Here is an 18248-nt window from a genome sequence, read left to right on the forward strand (position 1 = left end):
ACATACTAATCAAATTAACAATTTCTTCATATCAGCGAATACCCAATGCTTATTACAATTTTTTCATCCTATGTCAAAATTTTGTTACAGCTGATTTATTTGAGTCAGGATCTAAACAATGTCCTAAAGATTTTACATCCAGCCAAACTTTCCTTCAAGCCTAAATGCTATAGATAAATTCTCATCCAAAATTATTCCCATGATCCAGTTCTTCAGTGTTATTTCTATAATGTCAGTGAACATATCAAATCACATAGGAATCGTATGAAAATGCAAATTCTGATTCAGCAGGTTTTGGTTGGGAGAGAGACTCTACATTTCTAACAAGCTTGTAGGTAATGATGTCAACAAAGCTGATGCATGGACTACACTTTAATATCAAGAGCCTGGAGGATGAACTTCAGTCAACCAAGAAATTACTGGTGAGAATCAGCAGAAGGTTTGACTCAAATTAGCTGTAGGAATAAAACTAAAAGTAGGAAGTAGGTAGCCAGAATGTATAAAAGTCATGTGCACCAAAAAGATACAGACATTACCATTAACAAAATGTGAGAGGGAAATAGAAAAAGGCAAGCAGTAAATTGTAATCTAATATAGTTGGAAGATAAAGCATGATACTTAAAGCTGACAAATCAATTATAATAGAAAGTGTAAGTAGTATTTCTGATCAAAATCAGATAGTAGAAGAAAGAAAAGGGAAAGAAGAAAACTCACCAATTTTGTTACTGTTCATGGTAGATAAATGAAAATTATTCAGTTTTATTTTAAAATTAAAATTAATGAGATCTATTATCAATAATAGTTTTATCAATGTGAATATTCTAATGTCCTTGTTTTTAGAAATACACATTGAAATATTTAGGGAAAAAGGAGTATTATGTCTGTAACTTACTTTCAAACAGTTCAGAAATAATAGGTGTATATAGAGCAAATGATTTTTTAAATCATGAGATTATCTATTCAAAATATTAAAATTAATTTTTTAAAATAGAAAAATTCCACATACACTTAGTAGCCTAGTGAGGTATATACATGATGTAGGTGGGGTAGTGACTAGTAGCTCACTGTCTATAGTACAACACTCTCAGATATGTGTGCTCATGAGTGGAAAAGCATGTGGAATAAACACATCAGACTGCCAGTTGTCAACTATGCTCGGTAGACCAAGAATGGAGGCAGCACATTTTAAACATTTTAATACAATTTGGGGCTGTTTATATTAAGCAAGTATGCTCAAGAACAAATGGTACTAAAAGGTAAAGAGAGTCTGGAAGCGAGGGGGAGGAGCCTCCACAATGGCACCCACTGTCACCGGCTTCACAAGGTAGAAGGCACTCCCCAGCATGCACCGCAGCCACCTCCACCTCTCCAGGAGACTGTCCCAGACCAGCAGTAAATTCCCACTCATTTCACATATGAGCACCAAAATCGCAACTAGCTATTAACAACCATCGACAGAAGACACTGGAACCCACTAAAAAAGATACCCAGCATCCAAGGACAAAGGAGAAGCCAAAACGAAATGGTACGAGGGAAAAATTATGATAAAATCAAATCCTATACCTGCCAGGTCAGCGACTCAAAAATTGGAGAACAATTATACCAAAGAAGCTCCCCACTGTTGCGAAGGTTCTAGGCCCCACATCAGGCTCCCCAGCCTGGGGATCTGGCCAAGGGACTAGGAATCTCCAGGGAATCTGACTTTGAAGGCCAGTGGGATTTGATTACAGAGCTCCCACAGGACTGCGGAAACAAGAGATTCTTGGAGGGCACAAACAAAATCTTGTGCACACCAGGTCCCAAAGGAACGGAGGAGTGACTCCACAGAAGACTGAGTCAGACCTACCTGTGGGTGTTTGAGGGTCTCCTGTAGAGGCATGGGCTGGCAGTGGCCTGCTATGGAGACATGGACACTCTACGCCCTCTTGGAGGTCTCCCATAGTCCTATTACAGAAACCTATAGATTCCAGGACTGGGTCACCTCAGGCCAAACAACTAACTGGGAGGGGAGCATAGCCCCACCATCAGCAGACAATTGTATTCAAGTTTTACTGAGCACAGCCCTGCCCACCAGACCAAGACCCAGTTTCCCCCACAGTCTGTCCCTCCCATCAGGAAGCTTATCAGTTCAGTTCAGTTCAGTTGCTCAGCCGTGTCCGACTCTTTGCAACCCCATGAATCGCTGCACGCCAGGCCTCCGTGTCCATCACCAACTCCTGGAGTTCACTCAGATTCACGTCCATCGAGTCAGTGATGCCATCCAGCCATCTCATCCTCCGTTGTCCCCTTCTCCTCCTGCCCTCAATCCCTCCCAGCATCAGAGTCTTTTCCAATGAGTCAACTCTTCGCATGAGGTGGCCAAAGTACTGGAGTTTCAGCTTCAGCATCATTCCTTCCAAAGAAATCCCAGGGCTGATCTCCTTCAGAATGGACTGGTTATACAAGCCTCTTATTCTCATCCACCAGAAGGCAGACAGAAGAAATAAGAACTACAATCCCATCAGCCTCTAGAACTAATACCACAATCACAGAAAACTACCCCAGATGAAATAGGATTATGTACCAGATGAAGAAACAAGATAAATACCCAGAAACACAACTAAAATAAATGGAGATAGGCACCCCCCAGAAAAAGAATTTAGAATAACGACAGTGACGATGATTCAGGATCTCTGAAAAGGACTGGAGGCGAAGATTGAGGTGATGCAAGAAAAGCTTACCAAGGACCTAGAAGAACTAAAGAACAAGCAAACAGAGGTAAGCAATACACTAGACAGAATCAAGCACAGAATAACTGAAGCAGAAGAATGGGTAAGTGACCTGGAAAACAGAATGGTAGAAATCAATGCTGCAAAATGGAATATAGGAAAAAGAATGAAAAGAAATGAAGACAGCCTAACAGACCTCTGGGACAACATTAAACACACCAATATTCACATTATATGGGCCCCAGAAGGAGAAAAGAGAGAGAAAGGACCCAAGAAAATATCTGAAGTGCTAACAGGTGAAAGCATCCCCCACATGGGAAAGGAAATAGTCAGTCATGTCCAGGAAGCACAGAGTCCCAGGCAGGATAAACCCAAGGAGGAACAAACCAAAACACAGGGTAATCAAACTGACAAAAATTAAAGATAAATCATTAAAAGAAACAAGGGAAAAAAGACAAATAACATACAAGGGAAAACCTATAAGGTTATCAGCCAATTTCTCAACAGAAACTCTACAAGCCAGAAGGGAATGGCAAATATACTTCAAATGATAGAGAGGAAGAACCTACAACCAAGAATACCCTACCCAACTAGACTCTTTCAGATTTGATACTGAAATCAAAAGCTTTCCAGACAAGCAAAATTAAGAGAATTCAGCACCACTAAATCAGTTTTATAACAAATGCTAAAGGAACTTCTCTAGTCAGGAAACACGAGAGAAGGAACTGATCTATAAAAAATAAATCCCAAACAACAAAATAGGAGTAGGATCATACATATCAATAATTACCTTAAATGTAAATGAATTAAATGCACCAACCAAAACATAAACTGGCTGAGTGGACACAAAAACAAGACCCAAATACATACTGTCTATAAGAGACCCACTTCATACCTAGGGACACTTACAGACTGAAAATAAGGGGATGGGAGAAGGTATTTCATGCAAATAGAAATCATAAGAAAGCTGGAGTAGCAATACTCATATCAGACAAAATAAACTTTAAAACAAAGACTGTTTTAAGAGACAAAGAAGGACACTACATAATGATCAAGAGCTCAATCCAAGAAGAAGATATAGCAATTATAAATATATACGCACCCAACACAGAAGCACCTCAGTATGTAAGACAAATACAAACAAAAAGGGAGAAATCGACAGTAACAAAATTAATAGTGGAAGACTTTCATATCCCACTTCCAACGATGGACCGATCATTTGGGCAGAAAATCAGTAAGGAAATGCAGGCCTTTGTTGTTGTTGTTCAGTCACTCAGTCATGTCTGACTCTTTCAACCCCACGGACTGCAGCACATCAGACTTCCTTGTCCTTCACTATCTCCGGAGCTTGCACAAACTCACATCCACTGAGTCAATGAGGCCATACAACCATCTCATCCTCTGTCATCCCCTTCTTCTCCTGCCTTCAATCTTCCCCAGCATCAGGATTTTTTCTTATCAGTCAGCTCTTCGCATCAGGTGGCCAAAGCACTGGAGCTTCAGCTTCAGCATCAGTCCTTCCAATGAATATTCAGGACTGATTTCCTTTATGACTGACTGGTTTGATCTCCTTGCAGTCCAAGGGACTCTCAAGAGTATTGTCCAACACCACAGTTCAAAAACATCAACTTTTGGGGCTCAGCTTTCTTATTGATCCAGCTCTCACATCCATACATGACTGCTGGAAAAACCATAGCCTTGACTATACGGATCTTTGGTGGCAAAGTGATGTCTCTGCTTTCTAATATGCTGTCTAGCTCTGTAATGGCTTTCCTTCCAAGGAGCAAGCGTCTTTTCATTTCATGGCTGCAGTCACCATCAGCAGTGATTTTGGAGCCCAAGAAAATAAAATCTGTCACTGTTTCCATTGTTTCCCTATGTATTTGCCATGAAGTGATGGGACCAGATGCCACGATCTTCACTTTTTCAATGTTGAGTTTTAAGCCAGCTTTTTCACTCTCCTCTTTCATTTTCATTAAGAGGCCCTTTAGCTCCTCTTCACTTTCTGCCGTAAGGGTGGTGTCACCTGCATATCTGAGGTAATTGATATTTCTCCCTGCAATCTTGATTCCGGCTTGTGCTTCATCCAGCCCAGCATTTCACATGATGCACGCTGCATAGAAGTTAAATAAGTAAGGTGACAATACATGGCCTTGATATACTCCTTTCCCAATTTTGAACCAGTCCATTGTTCCATGTCTGGTTCTAACTGTTGCTTCCTGACCTGCATACAGGTTTCTCAGGAGACAGGTAAAGTGGTCTGGTATTCCCATCTCTTTAAGAATTTTTCACAGGTTGTTGTGATCCACACAGTCGAAGGCTTTAGTGTAGTCAATGAAGAAGAAGAAGATGTTCTGCTAGAATTCTCTTGCTTTTTCTATGACCCAACAGATGTTGGCAATTTGATCTCTGGTTCCTCTGCCTTTTCTAAAACCAGCTTGAACATCTTGAAGTTCTCGGTTCACATACTGTTTAAGTCAAGCTTGGAGAATTTTCAGCATTACTTTGCTAGCCTGTGAAATGAGTGAATTGTGTGGTAGCTTGAACATTCTTTGGCATTGCCCTTCATTGAGACTGGAATGAAAACTGACCTTTTCCAATCCTGTGGCTACTGCTGAGTTTTCCAAATTTGCTGACATATTGCATACAACACTTTCACAGCATCATCTTTTAGGATTTGAAATAGCTCAGCTGGAACTCCATCACCTCCACTAGCTTTCTTTATAGTGATGCTTCCTAAGGCCCACTTGACTTCGTACTCCAGGATGTCTGGCTCTAGGTGAGTGATCACACCATTGTGATTATCTGGGTCATTACGATTTTTTTTCCTATAGTTCTTCTGTGTATTCTTGCCACCTAGGATATTTTAGATGACTTAGACTTGATTGTTATTTATAAAGAATCTCATCCAAAAGCAGCAGACTTCACATTTTTCTCAAGTGCATACAGAACGTTCTCCAGGATGACCACATGCTGGGCCACAAAGCAAGCCTTGGCAAATGTAAAGAAATCGAAATCATATCAAGCTGCTTTTCTGATCACAGTGCTATGAGATGAGAAATAAACTACAAGGGAAAAACCTCTAGGAAACACAAACACATGGCAGCTAAACAATATGCTACTAAACAACCACTGGTTCACTGAAGAAATCAAAAGAAATTAAAAAAAAATACCTAGAGACAAACGAAAATGAAAGCACAACACCTCAAAACCTCCTGGATGCAGCAAAAGTAATTACAATATAATCTTACTTCAAGAAATAAGAAAAATCTCAGATAAACCACCTAACCTTACACCTAAAACAACTAGATAAAGAAAAACAAACAAAACTTAGAGTTAGCAGAAGGAAGGAAATCATAAAAGTCAGAGCAGAAATAAATGAAATAGAAACAAAGAAAACAATCACAAGGATCAATGAAACTAAAAGCTGGTTCTTTGAAAAGATAACAAGATTGATAAACCTTTAGCCAGATTCATCAAAAAAAAAAAAAAAACAAATGGAGAGAACTCAAATCAGTAAAATTAGAAATGAAAAGAGACTACTATGAACAACTGTATGCCAATAAAATGGACAACCTGGAAGAAATAGACAAATTATTGGAAAGGTACAGTTCCCCTAGACTGAAACAGGAAGAAACAGAAAATATGAACAGACCAGTCACAAGCACTGAAATTGAAACCATGATTAAAAACCTCCCAAAAAACATAAATCCAGGACCCAACAGCTTCACAAGCTAATTTTATCAAACATTTAAGAGAACAGTTAAAACATCTATCCTTCTGAAACTGTTCCAGAAAGCCACAGAGGAAGGAATACTTTCCAACTCATTTAAAAGCAGACAAAGATATGACAAAAAAAAAGAAAACTAGAGACCAGTATCACTGATGAACATAGATGCAAAACAAATACTAGCAATCCATATCCAACAACACATTAAAAAGATCATACACCATGATCAAGTGGGATTCATCCCAGGGATGCAAAGATTTTCAACACCTGTAAATCAATTAAATTGAATAAAAAACATATAATCATCTAAATAGATGCAGAAAAGGCTTTAGACAAAATCCAGTGCCCATTTATGATAAAAACTCTCCAGAAAGTGGGCATAGAGGGTACATACCTCAACATAATAAAGGTCATATATGACAAACCTACAGCTAACATCATACTTAATGGTGAAAAGCTGAAAGCATTCCCTCTAAGATCAGGAACAGACAAGGATGTCCACTCTCACCACTTTTAATCAATATAGTTTTGCAAGTCCTAGCTACAGCAATCAGAAAAGAAAAAGAAGTAAAGGGAATCCAAATTGGAAAATAAAACGTTAAACTGTCACTGTTTACAGATGATATATTATACACAGAAGACCCTAAAGATGCTACCAGAAAATTACTAGAACTCATCAACAACAGACTGGTTCCAAATAGGAAAAGGAGTACATCAAGGCTGTATTTGTCACCCTGCTTATTTAACTTATCTGCAGAGTACATCATGAGAAATGCTGGACTGAAAGAAACACAAGCTGGACTCAAGATTGCCGGGAGAATTATCAATAACCTCAGATATGCAGATGACACCATCCTTATGACAGAAAGTGAAGAGGAGCTAAAAAGCCTCTTGATGAAAGTGAAAGAGGAGAGTGAAAAAGTTGGCTTAAAGCTCAACATTCAGAAAACAAAGATCACGGCATCTGGTCCCATCACTTCATGGGAAATAGATGGGGAAACAGTAGAAACAGTGTCAGACTTTATTTCTTTGGGCTCCAAAATCACTGCAGATGGTGACTGCAGCCATGAAATTAAAAGACGCTTACTCCTTGGAAGAAAAGTTATGACCAACCTAGATAGCATATTCAAAAGCAGAGACATTACTTTGCCGACTAAGGTCTATCTAGTCAAGGCTATGGTTTTTCCTGTGGTCATGTATGGATGTGAGAGTTGGACTGTGAAGAAGGCCGAGCGCCGAAGAATTGATGTGTTTGAACTGTGGTGTTGGAGAAGACTCTTGAGAGTCCCTTGGACTGCAAGGAGATCCAACCAGTCCATTCTGAAGGAGATCAACCCTGGGATTTCTTTGGAAGGACTGACGCTAAAGCTGAAGCTCCAGTACTCTGGACACCTCATGCGAAGAGTTGATTCACTGGAAAAGACTCTGATGCTGGGAGAGACTAGGGGCAGGAGGAGAAGGGGACGACCGAGGATGAGATGGCTGGATGGCATCACGGACTCGATGGACGTGAGTCTGAGTGAACTCCAGGAGATGGTGATGGACAGGGAGGCCTGGCGTGCTACCATTCATGGGGTCGCAAAGAGTCAGACACGACTGAGCGACTGAACTGAACTGATCAATGAATTTGGGTAAATTTGCAGGTTACAAAATCAATACACAAAAGTCTGTTGCACTTCTATATACTGACAATGAAAGATTAGAAAGAGAATTACAAGAAGCAATTCAATTTACTGTTACATCAAAAAGAATAAAATACCAAAGAATTAACCTACCTAAGGGACAAAAGACCTGTACTCCCGAAACTGTAAGACACGGATGAAAGAAATCAGATGACAAACAGATGGAAAGATATACCATGTTCATGGATTGAAAGAACTAATATATTATATAGTATTGTCAAAATAACTATACTACCCAACAATCTATAGATTCAATGCAATCCCTATGAAATTACCAATGGCATTTTTCACAGTACTAGAACAAAAAATTTCAAGATTTGTATGGAGATACAAAAGAGCATGAATAGCTAAAGCAATCTTGAAAAAGAAAAACAGAGCTGGAGGAATCAGGCTCCCTGACTTTAGACTATATTAGAAAGCCACAATCAACCAGACAGTATGGTACTGGCACAAAAATAGGAATATAGATCAATAGAACAGGATAAAAAAAACAGAAATAAGCCCCTGAACCTATAGTCAATTAATCTATGACAAAAGAAGCAAGGCTACACAATGTGGGAATGACAGTCTCTTCAATAAATGATGCTAGTAAAAATGGAAAACCACATGTAAAAAGTATTAGATCATTCTTTGACCCCATACACAAAAATAAGCTTAAAGTAGATTAAGATCTAAATGTTAGGCTGGACACTATAAACTCTTGGAGGAAAACATAGGCAGAACACACTCTGACATAAATCACAGCAATGTCTTTTTTAACTCACCTCCCAGAATAATGGAAACAAAAACAAAAATAAACAAACTGGACCTACTTAAACTCAAAAGCTTTTACACAGTAAAGGAAACAATAAAACAAAAAGACAACCCACAGATTGGGAGAAAATATTTGCAAATAATGGGACTGATAAGGGATTAATTTCCAAAATTTTCAAACAGCTTATGATATTTAATGGCAACCCACTTCAGTATTCTTGCCTGGAAAATCCTACGGATGGAATAGCCTGGTAGGCTACAGTCCATGGGGTTGCAAAGAGTCAGACACAACTGAGCTACTTCACTTACTTTCTTTCTTTATGACATTTAATGGCATCAAAACAAACAACCCACTCAAAAATGGGCAGAAGACCTGGACAGACATTTCTCTAAGGATGACATACAGATGGCCAACAGGCACATGAGAAGATGTTCAAAACTGCCAGTTATTAGAGAATGCAAATCAAAACTACAATAAGATATCACCTCACACCAGCCAGAATGGCTATCATCAAAAAGTCTACAAACAACAAATGCTGGAGAGTGTGTGGAGAGAAGGGAATCCTTCTGTGCTGTTGGTGGGAATGTAAAATACAGCCACTACAGAGAACAGTATGGAGGTTCCTTAAAAAACTGAAACTATGAGCTACCATATGACCCTGCAGTTCCACTTCTGGGCATATAACCAGAGAAAAACACAGCCTGAAAAGACACATGCACGCCACTGTTCAGTACAGCACTGTTTACAATGGTCAAGACATGGAAGCAACCTAAATGTCAATTGACAGATGAGTGGATAAAGAAGATGCGGTACGTATATACAATGGACTATTACTCGGCCATTAAAAAGAATGAAATGAGGCCATTTCCAGCAACATGGATGCACCTAGAGAGTGTATACTGAGTGAAGTAGGTCACACAGAGAAGAAGAAATATCATATGACACCCCTTATGTATAGAATCTAAAATGATACAGATGAACTTACTCACAAAACAGAAGGAGACCCAGACTTAGCAAACAAACTCATGGTTGCCAGGGGGAAGGGATAGTTAAGGACTTTGGGAAGGTCATGTACACACTGCTATATCTAAAACAGATAACCAACAAAAACTTACTGTACAGCACATGGAACTCTGCTCAATCTTATGTGCCAGCCTGGACAGAAGGGGGATTTGGGGGAGAATGGATATATGTATACATATGGCTGAGTTCCTTCACTGTTCACCTGAAACTATCACAACATTGTTAATTGGCTATATCCCAATACAAATGTTTTTGGTGTTAAAGAGATAGAGAGAGAATCTGCATGGTTCATAAACCAAAAAATGTTAAAACTTTAAAAAGAAACACCCTCATTATGAAGTTCAAGTCCCTCAGCCTCCCAAATTGAAGAATCCTAATGATACTGAAGTCCATACTAAGAAAGTACTGGACATGAGTTCCAACATCATCCTATGGACTTAAGCTTGATGATCTGGGGCACTAACCTCCTGGTCTTTTCAGCAAAAAAATCCCTTTGAGCAAATTCCAAAATGAGTCTCTTGTAGCTAATATCAGATTAGCCAGAATTTACTACAAGAAATTCAAGAGTTTTAATGGACACCAGAAAAGCAAAGTTTTTAATAAAATAAGTAAGTACATTAAAATGAATAGCTAAGAAACCCTATGGATATGGAGAACACATAGGACAGAATCTCTTGCTTTCAGTTCTTTTCTTTCCTTGAATGGTTCATTCTTATTTCATAGTCAAGTGTTCGGAGAGCCTTTCAATGCCATCTGAAAAGCAAGATCCCAAAGAGTAAAATCCTCTGGTGTCAAGTTTTCTTTACACAAATTCAAGACAACAAAAGACCTAATATTTCATTTTCTTCACCTTTAAAACAAGGATAGTGATGGTACCTTTCTAACAGGGTTGCTAAGAGGACTAAATGTGACAGGCTGCTGAAGCTAAAGGTCTGGACCTTTGGCATTATTCAACATACAATAATTCTTACTATCCTTGCCATTTCATAGGAAAAGAAAAAGGACCAGTAAAATAGGAAGATATTCTATTTCACTAGTGTTCAAGGAAATACACACCTATTAAAGTTCAGATGATGAAAAAAATGTTCACCCGAACAATAAATGTCTAGCATAAATGTGCTAACATTATCATACTAGACATTTTTCCTGCCAGCAGAGCAGTAAAAGGTACACCTACAGATATTTTACACCCTGAAAAACTAATACTCTATCAATCATTTCAAAAGAGAGCCATCAATTCCTGGATAATGAACATCCGAAATCATGACAGCCTACAGCCTGGAAATTCTGGTGACTCTCTGATTAAGGATCAAATATCTGAGGTTTGGATGGAGTTCAACAAGTCTGTAAAAGACAGAAGCACTTTGCTACAAGATGTGTCTCTTGGATGTTGAAACTCAAGCCAGATAAGGAGTAAGCCCTGCCCAGATCCTGCCCTATGCAAAAAGTCTCTGCTGCAGACCAAAGCCTCAACAATGGCTGCTCCCATCTCTGTGCTCTGAGGAGCAACTTGGAAATCAGTACTATAGAAATTTCAACATCTAGGCATGAATCTATACTTCAGATTCACATAACTTATAATAGCTTGGCCAAATAACAGCAGTACTGGTCAAGATAGCCAAAAATGAAATTTCCATCTCCCAAACTAGAAAAGAAAGAAAAAGAGAGAAAGAGAAAAAGAAATCACAGATACAAAAATTTGATTATTTAAGAATTTCAACATAATTTATTTTGTTCTTTACCATTTTTGTGATTATACTGTATACTTAATACGCTAGTACCCGAGCTAGGAATTATATTTGTATATATCAACTTCCCAGGGGTCTGTTATTAGAATATATAGTATATACTGTCTATAGTACAACACAGTAGTTCTAGAATATAACACATCATTATATAAGTTGATGATAAAAAATAAAATCTGTCTTAAAAATCTGTCAAATGAAACTCAAATGAAATTGAGAAGTCTAAGGGCTGCAAAGCAGTCTGGAAATTCCATGTCGTTATACTTTTCATATATATCATATATAGCAGATACAAAGAGAAAAAGAAATTAAGGCATGTGGACCCTCTCTGGGCAGCTTTCTCCAGGCCCTTGTGAATATGGTCATACATTCTATGTATGACCATACAGACTGACCTGCCAAGCAGATGGGATGAGGGATCACCCACTTCAGTGTGTGATTCTCAAATATCTTTGTTCAAGGCATTTTCACAGTCTACATAACTTACCTACTGGTGTCTTTTATTTACTGTACACAGTATGTACTGTGTGCTGCAGTCCACGGGGTCGCAAAGAGTCGGACACAACTGAGCGACTGAACTGAACAGTATGTACCAGGCACAATGCTAATAACTTTATATATATTATTTCAATACCCACAACTTTAAGGCAGATGCTGATATTTTTATACCCATTTTAGAGGTGAGGAAACTAATGCCCAGAGAGCTTAAGTAATTCCCTCAGGATCGGAGTCATATTAGTACCCAGACCTCAAACTCCTAACCACTTCACTGTGGGATCCTGGCTGAGGTTTAAAAATATCTAGTTAAAGACCTCTACATGGTTCTCACTTAAATATTGCCATTAAAACAATAAAAATTTCTAAGTACTATTCCTTATCACTCCTTCTATTTTCATTATAAAGAACACAAACATATACACACTCAGAAAGGAAGAGACAAAAACTCCAGATGGATACCCACTTCCTTATACAGGATCTTCCTTGCATAGTGGTGGGTGAATGGATGGGGCTGACAAAAGAGGTACCTTTTCTGCGATGCCGTTTTCTGTTGTATATATTGCCATGAGCTCAGTATCTTCATTGTCCTGTTCACCACTGGACGTGGCCCCTCCATTGATCACCACCTGAAGAGAAACAATTCATTTAGAGGTTTGTTTCACCCTATACCACCCTGTTGTATAAAAATGTTTTCCCTCAAAGAAAATAACTGCATGAATTTCCCCTATCAGACTAGCCAAGTTTTAAGTTTCCTTAAATGAAACTCCTGACAAGCACATATGCACCAGTGACCACACATGTGCTTTTGATGGGGAAACATGTCATGTGTCCTATAGAATGAGGATGCATGAATGGGATTCAGCTAAAGGACACCAGAAATGGAACACTGTAAGGAACTATAAGGGGCAGGACCCCCAGCAGCCTCTAGGGACAAGGGAGGCTTGGCTGTGAGGACAATGCTACGATTTCTGAGTGGGTGAGAAGCATCCTGAGCTGCCTTGGTTAAAGCCCTTTCCCAACGCCAGATTAACAACTTCTATGTCCCTACAGGGAAGAAATGTGTGGCAGTTGGAACAATTCATGCACTGCTGTTACCCTAATTTATTAATTTATATTTCTCACAGCAATAAACTGGTCCACTGGTGTGTCCACTTCTTTGTGGCACTGAGGGGATGTGGATGGGTAGTGGCTGTCTATGACAACAAAATTCAGTTTCTAGACCCTCAAGATAAGGACTAGAAGGTATCCTGAGATTCAAAGAAAACTTGGGCACCTGGCAGGTCATGACCTCCTTCATGCCTACCCTTGGTGAGGTGTGACTTAGGTCCTGGCTGACTGCAGCAAATACCTGAAAATATTTTTAGTCTTTAGCTTAGTGATTCCATTTTTAAAAATTTATCTTGAAAAAAATAATATTGAAAATGACTTTATGTGTGAATAACAATACAACCACATTTTTTAATTACTGAGGAAAAAAAGAAAAACTACATTAAAAGTTTAAATTCTAGTGCTATAAAACACACTAAGGAGAAGTAAAAGATGAGTGATGGTGTAAGAGAAAACAGGGCAACATGTAACAAATGACTGGTACTAGTAATTCAAAAAGAATACCTACAAATAACCCAAAGGATAGGAATCTATCCATAGGAAAAAAAATTAAAATATCCAATGAAACAAACAAAAACCCGTTCAACCTTAGTTAAAGCTACAAAAGTGACAAAATATAATTCCATTTTTTTAACATAAATTAGGAGGAAATTTTAAAAGAGGAATCTGGTGTTGACCAGGGTGTAGAGAGATTATGTTCCTGGTAGAATGATCTTTCTGGAGAGTAACTTACCACTGGGATTTGAAATAGGCATTTTCTTGGAGCCAGCAATTTTACTTACAGAAACTGATCCTCCAGAAATATGTATGCAATATATATGTTCACAGTTGATGACTACAGCATTACTTAAAATGCTGAATACTCAGAAAACCAAAAATGTTTATCAAAAAGTCATTGTAAAATCATCGGGTATCTATTTCAAGAATAGCATTCAGCCATTAAAAAATTTTTTCTGGCTATGCTGCACGGCTTGCAGGATCTTAGTTCCCCAACCAGGGCTTGAATCTGGCCAAGAGCAGTGAAAGTGACAAGTCCAAGGCACTGGACAGCTAAGGAATTCTCAACATTCAGCCTTTTAAAGAATAAAGTGGACTTTCCTGGTGGTCCAGTGGTTAGGAATCTGCCTGTCAGTGCAGGGGACATGGGTTTGATCCCTGGTCTGAGAAGATCCCATGTGCTGCAGGGCAACTAAGCCTGTTGTGCTGCAACTACTGAGCCTGTGCACCCTAGAGCACTGCCACAGGAAAGCCGCTGCAATGAGAACCTGCGCACCGCAACTAGAGAACAGCCCCTACTCGACACAGAAGAGAAAGCCCACACAGTAACCAAGACCCAGCACAGTCAAAAATAAATAAATGGTAAAACAAAATAAAAAATAAAAGCATAAAACTGATGTACTGACAAGGAAACAAGCCCAAGAAATACTGTTGGTTTTTTTTTTAAAGTCACAAGTATAAGCCTACAATTATCCGGATTATGCTAAAAAAAAAAAAATACAATTTTAATACCCTCTCTATCTGTCCAAAATATGTGGGAAAGGATCCAGAAAAGTCAAAATCACTAATAGGCTGCCCTCAGGGCAAGGAGTAATGATAGGCACTTCTCATTCCCAACCCTTCTGGACTGGGATCCAGAAGGATCTGGATCCTTTTTCCCTTTGGCTGTGCTGGGTCTTTGCTGTAGCATGCAGGCTTCCTCTAGCTGTGGTGTACAGGCTTCTCACTGCAGTGGCTTCTCTGGTTGCAGAGCATGGGTTCCAGGGAGCATGGGCTCAGTGGTTGCAGTGCAGCAGGCTTAACTGCCCCAAGGCAGGTGAGATCTTCCCAGACTAGGGATCAAACCCGTCTCCTGCACTGGCAAACAGACTCCCAACCACTGGACCATCAGGGAAGTCCCAGACCTTCTATAATCAGTACACATGCAGGTGTTGTTTGTACATTGCTTTTTAAAAGGGCTAATATAAAAGGCATACACCAGTATACCAAAGTAGTAACAGTGATTGCCTTTAATCAATGGAGCCATTTTAACCCTCTTTTTCTCTTTACATATTTTGGTAATTTTCCACAATGGAGACAATTTATTTTTATAACAGGGAAGAATTTAAAAAGACTAAAGAGCTGAGCAGCATGGTTTGGCTAAGGCAGTCCAGAGAGATTTCAATCCACCTGTTTCTGCAGTTGAGGAAATAAGGCCACAGAAAATTTTCATTTCTTTTTTGAGGTCATACAGATTATATAACCCAAGTATAAGGCTAGTTTCAAAGTATTCCAAAAAAATCTCAATTCACTTGTATATAATTCTTACAGGATAAAATAGTCTTAATTCAAATAAAGAATTTCTTTTAAAACTATCTTTGAGTTATGTTATGGCTTTTTACACAAGACAACTGGGTTTGTGACATTTCTTTGCCTACACAACTATCTGCCAGCAGGATACATCTCCCAGCCAATCCACAACATGAAACTCTCACTACCGAAAGAACCACGCTCCAACCATGCTCCAAACTCTGTATTTTTCAGTGAATCAGCTCTTCGCATCAGGTGACCAAAGTATCAGAGCTTCAGTTTTAGCATCAGTCCTTTCAATAAATATTCAGGTTGATTTCCTTTAGGATTGACTGGTTTGATCTCCTTGCTGTCCAAGGGAAAAATCTTTCAAGCTAGGTTGCAGCAGTACATAAACCAAGAACTTCCAGATGTATAAGTTAGATTTAGAAAAGGCAGCAGAACCAGGGATCAAATTGCCAAAATCTGCTGGATCACAGAAAAAGCAAGGGAATTCCAAAAAACATCTACTTGTGCTTTATTGACTATGCCAAAGCCTTTAACTGTGTGGATCACAACAAACTCTGGAAAATTCTTAAACAGATGGGAATACCAGACCACCTTACCTGTCTCCTGAGAAACATGTACAGGACAAGAAGCAACACGCAGAACCAGACATGCAACAATGAACTGGTTCAAAATTGCAAAAAGGAGTACGCCAATGCTGCATATGGTCACCCTGCTTATTTAATTTACATGCAGAGTACATCATGCAAAATGCCTGGCTGCATGACTTATAAGCTGGAATCGGGATTGCCGGGAAAAATATCAATAACCCCAGATATGCAGATGATACCACTTTAATGGCAGAAAGTGAAGGGGAACTAAGAGCCTCTTGATGAAGGTCAGAGAGGAGAGTGAAAAAGCTGACTTAAAATTCAACATTCAAAAAAACTAAGATTATGGTATCTGGTCCTTCACTTCATGGCAAATAGAAGGGGGAAAAAATGGAAACAGTGACAGACTTTATTTTCTTAGGCTCTAAAATCATTGTAGATGGTGACTGCAGCCATGAAAAAGATGCTTGCTCCTTGGAAGAAAAACTATGACAAAGCTAGACAGTGGATTAAAAAGCAGAAACATCACTTTGCCAACATAAGTCTGTATAGTCAAAGCTACAGTTTTTCCAGTAGTCATGTACGAATGTGAGAATTGGACCATAAAGATGGATGAGTGCCGAAGAACTGATGCTTTCAAACTGTGGTACTGGAGAAGAGAGTCCCTGGAACAGCACAGAGATCAAACCAATCAATCCTAAAGGAAATCAATCCTGACTATTCACTGGAAGGACTGATGCTGAAGCTCCAATACTCTGGTCACCTGATGGGAAGAGCCAACTCATTGGAAAAAACCCTGATGCTGGGAAAGATTAAAGGCAAAAGGAGAAGGGGGCAACAGAGGATCAGATGGTTGGATGGTATCACTGACTCAATGCACATGAGTTTGATGAAACTCCAGAAGATAGTCAAGGACAGGGAAGCCTGGCACACTGCAGTTCAAGAGGTTGCAAGGAGTTGGACACAACTTAGTGACTGAACAACTAAAATTAACACATGACTTTTTGCTGTAATTAAAGTGACCAGATATCAACCAAACCAGGACTCTTGTGAGCATAAAGGGGAGATGTATCAACAAGTATGGCTTGTCTTCTAGCAGCCTGCTTCTGCACTAAACTCACGACTCCCTCTGCCTTGCACCATCTCAGTACTTGGCCGATTCATCTCCCAGATGCTCAGGGGGAAACCTGAAGCCATGCTTGGTTCCTCTCTCTTGTTCCTACTCTCTTCCAGTTCATCAGCATCCAGGTCAGCTCTCCTCCAATGCCCGACCACTTGTCACCACACCTACACTGCTGGCACCCTAGCTGGAGTCAGCCCACCTGCTCTGTGGGAATTACCTCCCGACTGATCTTCTGCTTGCTTCTTCAGCTGGCTTCCCACTCAGCAGTCAGAAGGAGTGCTTAAAATTAGGCAGAGCACATCACACCTCTGCTCAAAGCCCACTAACAGCTTTTTATCTAACTCGAAAGCCAAAATCCTCACCAGGGCCATGAGGCCTACACAGTCTACTGACATCACCCTACCCTCTGTCCAGCCACACCTCCTCCTCAGGGCTCCTCAGGTACACCAGGCACCTCTTGCCTCAGTGTCTCTGCACTTGCAGCTCACACACTGCCATGATGGTCTTCCATTTTCTAGTGCCACCTCTCCTGGCCACTTGAAAGTTTAACATATCAGCCTGAGCAGTTTCTATCCTTCTTCCTGGTTTTATTTTTTCCTTGGTACTTAGACATACATCTACATATGTGATCTATTTTTAGTGTACATTACCTGTCTCCCCTGCCAGAATGAAAGCTCTGTGAGGTCAGTGGGGATTGCTGTTTAATTCATTGCTGTTCCCTAGGGTTTCGAACCTGAGGGAAATAACTGAGAGCATTTTTTAAAGGATAAATTAATCAATAGTCTGCAGGTCCTGAATGACCACAATGTGACTTCACATTCTATCCCTTGCTATCTCCCTTCCTTGATTGATTTTCTTCACAGAACTTGTCACCAGCCACCACATGATGCTTCTGCTTATTTATCATCTGTCTTCTCTCACCACCTGGAGATCAATTTCACAGGGGTAGTAATCTGTGTTCCCAGAGCCTCACATGAAGCATCTGGGAAGGAAAGA

General features: G+C 39.6%; 1 protein-coding gene across 2 annotated transcripts in view; it reads right to left on the reverse strand.

Annotated features, from left to right (window-relative positions):
* The window catches only part of SLC23A2 (solute carrier family 23 member 2), a 138169-nt gene that overhangs the window by 59357 nt on the left and 60564 nt on the right, over positions 1 to 18248 (reverse strand). For both annotated transcript variants that reach the window (XM_027976819.3, XM_012188662.5), the window contains exon 3: positions 12668 to 12766. In XM_027976819.3, the coding sequence (XP_027832620.1) occupies positions 12668 to 12766 (99 nt within the window). The remainder of the gene's footprint in view (positions 1 to 12667; positions 12767 to 18248) is intronic.

This window comes from Ovis aries, chromosome 13, assembly GCF_016772045.2.
Source record: "Ovis aries strain OAR_USU_Benz2616 breed Rambouillet chromosome 13, ARS-UI_Ramb_v3.0, whole genome shotgun sequence".
Taxonomy (NCBI): Eukaryota; Metazoa; Chordata; class Mammalia; order Artiodactyla; family Bovidae; genus Ovis; species Ovis aries.